This window comes from Paralichthys olivaceus, chromosome 2 (assembly GCF_024713975.1).
Source record: "Paralichthys olivaceus isolate ysfri-2021 chromosome 2, ASM2471397v2, whole genome shotgun sequence".
Lineage (NCBI taxonomy): Eukaryota > Metazoa > Chordata > Actinopteri > Pleuronectiformes > Paralichthyidae > Paralichthys > Paralichthys olivaceus.
Genome location: NC_091094.1, coordinates 26738039 through 26744651, shown reverse-complemented (window position 1 = coordinate 26744651; position 6613 = coordinate 26738039). Strand labels below are relative to the sequence as shown.

The window sequence follows — 6613 nt, the reverse complement described above, 5'->3', positions numbered from 1 at the left end:
ATTCTTTTTTTTTCTTACAATTAAAACAGCCCCCACCTCACACACACACACACACACACACACACACACACACACACGCTAGCAGCATCATCACAGACGTGTTTGTGGTGAACCGCCGAGCTGATGGGCGCAGTGCTGCAGGAGCGGGTCCCACAGCCTCGGCTCTGTGTGGAGAGCAGGGTGCTGATCGGGGAGAAGGAGGAGAGCTGCCGGAGGAAGAAGAGCAACAACAGGCCTCCCGATCCCAGGTAGAGCATCACACCAGCATACATGTTGTCATCGTCAGTGATGGAGACAGACCGGGGGGGGGGGAATCTCACCCTGAGTGTCATTACAGAGCATCACCGTCATGTCGGCTCTGATTACACCTTCGTGTTTGTGGATTTCATTCCTATCGTTCCTATTCCGGTCTTGTGTTTTCTTTATTGTCTCCCATCGCTCGTGTTCGATGTTTTATATATGAGGGGTGTTTTGTTCCCACAGCAACAAAATGGGAAGACGGCATCAGTCGCAAAGGAAGTCAGTGCAGCCACAGTACATGGTCCCAAGTCAAGAGAATGACAACGAGAAAGTAAGTTAATGATGTCTCCATTATTCATTAGTCATGAATAAATGAATGAGCAGTGGTTGTAGCTGGATAATTCCTCATTAGGCAGAAATGCCAATGACTCTCTAATACCAGCTTTTCCAATGTGAAGATCAGCTGGTTCACTTTAAAGACTGGATTTATAGAGAAGACATTTTCAGACATGAGCCCTGGAGAACAGAACTGGGTCCGGACTTTCTCCAAAGTTTGCTTTTCACACACAAACGACGCAGCAGGAGATTCTCCGGTCAGACCTCTTTATATACAGTCTATGGTTCAGACACATTCACAACAACGAGTGTTCAGGTGCACCAGGCAGAGGCAGGATGTGATGTATTAATTCTGCTGCAGAGATCATGTGTTTTTGTTTAAAGCACATCAACACCAGCGTCGGCCATTATCACCAAAAGCTCTCTTACTTTGTGGTGTCTTCAACATGTACGGCACCTCTTTTTCATCTTAGGAATTTGTATTCGTTTCGTGGTTTTTCTTTTTTACTTCTGTCACGTGTTTGAAACGTCATCAGCACATCCGCTCGCTCGCAGTGAATCCTCTGGAGGATCTCCTTCTGTTTTCTCTCATTCTGACATTCTGGCAGGTGCTGGGAGGAGAAACTCTAGATGAAGTCGGGAGTCTCTCACTGGAACATCTGTGTTCTCAGATACAGCCCTTCTGGAGAATATCCCCAGATTTCTTAATTTGTGATTAATCTTCAAAGAAAACAAGAATGATACTCAAGACAGCTCATACCTCTAGTCCAACAGTCCCCTCATGAATCAACATCTAAATTTCCTAGATCAGGATTTATATTTTGATCTACACCAAATTGCACACACTCATGAATACCATTCCCTTAAAATGTAAGATTTTTTTTCAAGAAGCATGAATAATTCCCTGAGAAATCAGCGGAAACCCCCCCCCCAAAAAAACTGCATCCTTCCACAAAACTTAATGGAAATGGGTTGAGTAGTTTTTGCGTAACCCTTCTAACAAACAAATGCAGAGGAAAGCATGACCCCTTGATCTCACATTAAACCAGCCTTAGTTTGAACTTGTGTTGAATGAAATGTTCAAATGTGTGCAGGGTTAAAAGTGTCTCTCTGTAATCACAGAGAATGCAGCAAAGAAGAAAGCACAAGCCCCACCCCCCCCAGACTAAACGCAATACCTGTCAACACAGGTGAGATTATTGTGTTTTTTAAATGTGATGTCGTTCTTTGTTTCCTGAGAGTTGGGTTACAATAATCTTTTTTTTTCCAGTGCTCAGGGAACCTTGGAGTCAAAGTCCCATCCACCTACCTCTGCAGAAGACAGGTTGGAGCCAAAGGTGCAGCCAGCTGCTCAGCGCTCCGGCCACAGGGAGAAGAAGCACACAGGATTCAGAGGGAGCCGACACACACCAGCCTTTCCCTGCCACCGCCTGTCTGACTCCAGCCCCGATCTGCTGGAGGGACTCTCACCAAAACCAGAGGTAGGACATCTGAGCGGCCACAGAGACAGTGACAGTGACACCGACTTGTCTGAGTCAGAGAGACTTCCTGTGTTGTCCTCTGGTCGGGTTCCTCCACAGCTGGAGCTGAGGCCAGATTTCCCTGAGGCTGAAGACTGCTCTGCCCGCAGCCACAGGCCCACACGACAAGGCAGCAGAGGCTTTGACTTCCCAGACTTCCTTCCTCCACCTTTTAACTCATGGAGTCTCAGTCAGCTGGCTCTCTTCTACAACATGGAGGGCCTGGGGGCTTCTCGGCCCAGGCCAGTGGGAAGTTTGGAAAGGTACCTGGAGAGGCTGCTGCAGCTGGAGTGGCGTCAGCTCCAGACTGTTCAGGATGAGAGCGGGAGGTCAACTGTTTCAGATGCAACGTCCAGCTGCCACAGGTCACCCGCTGCTGCCTCGTCACGCCTCAGCTCTCCAAAGTGTATCCTCCAGTGTCAGCGTGCCTTCCCCCTCACCTTTCTCTCTTCCCTGGCCACTCACTTTACCCTGCTCTCCGGCTGTGCCTGCTCTCTGTGCCGCATAAGCATCTCCACCTGTAACACTTCGTGCTGCCGCTCCACCCACTGCCACACCCGTCCCTCTAGACTGAGCCCCACGCTGGAGTGCAGAGGGGCTGCATCGCTCCCAAAAAGGAGCTACAGTGAGAGCCGGGTGCACTCCTCGGACAGGAACATGGTATCTCGAGCTCAGAGGTTAAGCAGCCCTGTGAGGGCCAACAGCCACCTAAGGAGAATGCAAGCCTCTGGCAACATCCGCAACCCGGCTCAAGGTGCTAACACGAAGCCTCAATCCACCGTCAGGGACTCAGGTGTTGGAGCACAAGGGGATGCACTGTATTACAGGACAGGGGGGTTTAGGAGAAGGAGTGACTCTGAGCAAAGGAGAGGTGGAGGAGTAGAGAGACGACACAATGGATGGGAGAAAAGCCGGAGTGGTTCCGAGTGTAGAAGAGGAGAAACCGAGCGAAGGGGAGCAGCTGAGTTGAAGGAACAAGAAATTAAACCAGATGCTGTCACTGCAATAATGGACAATTTACCTGGGTCCAAATATCCTCCTGTTCACAGGCCAAACAGACCAAAACAGGTGGAATTTGTTACTTAACAACCTGAGTTCTGTATTTTCAAACGGTACACTACAACTGCAGTCCTCACTTTTAGGATTTGATTGTAAGTCTGGATTTTCACTCTACAAATGTTTACAATTTTCATTATTCGAAAGCATTGACAGAAAGAGTAGAAGATGTTTTTCCTCTTTTTCTTCGAGAATGTGATGTTTTGCCATATTTCTCTGTTCTCAGGATATTATAAATACATAATAATGTTTAATCCAGTGCTGTGCAGCACTTTTTGTTGTTACATAACTCTTATGCGCATGTGGGTATTGATATCAAGACTATTTTAGTTTCTTCTTGATTTAACCCAGTAAGCCCTCGTCAGCACAATACATTATGTTTGTACGAACGTTTTTACAGTTTTACTTGTGATGTGAATGAAGAAGCTGCCACTCTACAAACAGAAAAGCATCACAACCATTATTAAACATTACTGAAAAATTATGATTGACTGGTGCAATTTCTCAAGGTGACTGACAAAATGGTGTCGGCCCTGTTGTTCCCTTTTCACAGGCTTCCTGATTGGTTTATGAAATGATTTATCACCGGCATTTGTGGATCAATCAAGGAATTAACCGCTGTATTTCTGTCTCCTTTACTTTAATTGTGTCTGGTGGATCTATTCACTAAAGTCTCTTCTGTGGCTGTCCTGCAGAGGAGAGAAGAGTTAAACAAATTCTATTTTCATCTCAGTCCCCTTCAGTTGTTGACAGCCTCACACAGCCAGTAGTGTAACAAGCAGGAGCCAGTGGTGAGAAGAGCACTCTTTATTTCACCTCTCGCGCTAGAGTCTGTTGTGAAGTTTTACTATTGAATGAAATTTAGATCAGTCTACTATGAAAAACTTCAAACGTGTTTTGGAAAATGTACCTCCTGTGTGGAATGCAAATCTCTTTGCAAATCGTTCAGCTAATCGACTTGTCATGTGTATTGTAAATACATATATATATTCTTCAATATTGATAGAATTGTAATAATCAGGCAACCAGCGCTATGTAGCAGTCAGTGTCCCAACATGTCATTTTGATGATTTGATTATTTTTATTTAACCATATTGGGCTGGGACACAGATGGACTGACCTACGACGGGTGCAGATCTCCGTCATGGCAACGGCCTTCTCATAATCTTTTCCTTTTTGGCAGAAAAAGGTAAAGCACAATGTTTGTTTATATTGAGCTGAATTACATTTTGAAAAGTTTTGAAATTGGGTCTGAAGATTGTGTGGATTACTTAACAGACCTCTGAAATAGGCAATGTATTCAAAACATAACAGCATTTCAGTAAATCATTCAATATAAGCCACACAAGTGAAAAGTAATCAAACAAATGCAGTCTCATTTTATGAAAAACATTGACTGTAAAATATTCATTGTAAATAAACCAGGTAGGATGAACACAACGTTTTCTAACTTCGTTCTGCATCATAGACCTTTTATGAAAAGCTCAGCACACAAACATTAAAAAGTGACAGTATATTGTAGAACTGTTTGAGGAGGACTCAATAAAGATAAGGAGTAATTCTGACAGACCAAGTGAACAGGCAGGTTTGGAAAAATCTACACACACCTCTAACTCAATAGTTTGGAAAAAACCCTTTGGCAGAAGTTACAGCTTTGATTCATCGTATAGGTAAAGTCTCTACAAGTACAGGCAGTTTGTCCCATTCTTACTGTCCGTTTCTCTAAGGCTCTGTCAGATTGAATGGGAAGTGTCTGTGAACTGTTGTCTTCAGGTCTCTCCATAGAGGTTCTGTGTTGTAAATCTGGTCTTTGACCTGGTCACTCAATGACAGTCAGATGCTCGTCCAGTAGACACTCCAGCATTGTTTTGGTTCTTTTTTGTCTCATCAGACGAGAGAATCATTTTTTCCACACTCTCAGAATCCATAAAATACTGTTTGGTAAACAACAAACAGGCTGTCATATGATTTTTACTCAAAGTGGCTTCTATCTACTCACCAAATCGTAATGGTCCTATTGATTGAGTGCTCTTGAGATGGTTGTTCTGAGAGTAGGTTCTTCCATCTCTGCAGAGGACTTCTGAAGCCGTCAGAGTGACTGCTGAGTTCTTGCTCTTTTCCCTGACCACACCTCTTCAAATGCAGTTATTCAGTTTGGCCATCATGGCCAAGCCCCATAAGAGTCCTGGTTCCAAACATTGAGCTCCCGGGAGTGCTCAAAGCTTTAGAAATGTTTGTATAACCTTTCCCTGTTCTGTGTGTCAACAGAATATTATCGCAGTGGTCTACAGAGAGTACTTTGGACTTCATAGTTTGGTTTGGTCTCCATATGCAGTGTGAACTAGAACACATTCCACAAATTTAGTGTCAGGTTCAATCACAATCAACGTTCAGCTTCACAGATCCTGAGCAGTTTTCTAAAGAAAGCAATGTCTTGTTTTGAGGTATCAAAACATCTGATATGTAATGCAGTGTAAGACATAACAAAAGTCATGTGGAATGAATCTTTTCAAACATATTTCTACAAACCACATGTGGCAAAATGTGACATAGTGTTTCCTCTGCAGTGTTACATATATGATGTTATTTTCCCACATGCTATTTATTACAATTCACAATTACAATCTCTACAGATTATATAAGCAGATGCAAAAAGAAATCTGTTTTGAAATGTTTGAAAACTATTTTGCACATGCAGACTACATTTCCCACACATTTGAAACCTGCTCGAGGTGTGTAAGATTCACTTTTGAAGGGGAATCAGAAGTGTGGAAGGGAATGTCTATAATGTGTGTTACACATCAGAGACCAAGAATGCTGGTTACAGATAGTTTGTAAGTGCTTTGTGTACAACTTAATTAACTACAAACAAAATGCATTAGAAAAGAGTAAATAGCCGTTAACATCCTCATGTTAGTCTAAGTGTTTTGGAGAGGATATATAGACTTAGAGACACAGACAGTACACTTCATCCATTTTAAAGTACACAGTGAAATCAGAATGAGTTTTACCAATAAGACAGTTATGTATTACTGACTCAACAACACAGAAAAAAAGAATTGTTTAACTTTTCAACAAACATTTTGGTAATAAATTGTTTTAATAATAATAATAATAATAATTGAAACTTTATTGATCCCTCAATGAGAAATTCTTTTTACACTAATTTTCATTATATATACATGCAGTTAAACCCACAATCCCACACACACACAAAGGGCTCATAGACATGCACATTTGGAGAGAGATGGTAGAGTGATTTTTGTACATTGATAGTGAATAGTGGTCACTTCCTTCGACATTATTTCACCAACGTGATACACTAACAACCATCGATTCATGCGGAAGAGGTTTGTGTTTTACTGTTTACTGGGGAATTATTACAGTGCAGCTCTTTTACAGCTGGTACCTCTCTGTGATTGGCTAACCCTGATCTCCTTCAATAATCCTAACCAATCATC

At 42.8% G+C, this 6613-nt stretch overlaps 1 protein-coding gene across 3 annotated transcripts; it reads left to right on the top strand.

Moving 5' to 3' along the window:
- The first annotated feature begins 31 nt into the window (after positions 1-31).
- LOC109629011 (uncharacterized) lies at positions 32-4494 on the top strand. Of its 3 annotated transcripts, none has more exons than XM_020086480.2 (4): positions 32-248; positions 484-571; positions 1699-1766; positions 1847-4488. In XM_020086480.2, exons 1-4 carry the CDS (start codon positions 124-126, stop codon positions 3180-3182), a joined length of 1617 nt encoding a protein of 538 aa, XP_019942039.2. In that variant the 5' UTR covers positions 32-123; the 3' UTR covers positions 3183-4488. The 3 variants fall into 3 exon arrangements, with proteins under 3 accessions (XP_019942039.2, XP_069369732.1, XP_069369726.1); XM_069513625.1 differs by having other exon boundaries at positions 198-248; positions 1671-1766; positions 1847-4493; XM_069513631.1 differs by lacking the exon at positions 1699-1766 and having other exon boundaries at positions 110-248; positions 1847-4494.
- Positions 4495-6613: the final 2119 nt, after the last annotated feature.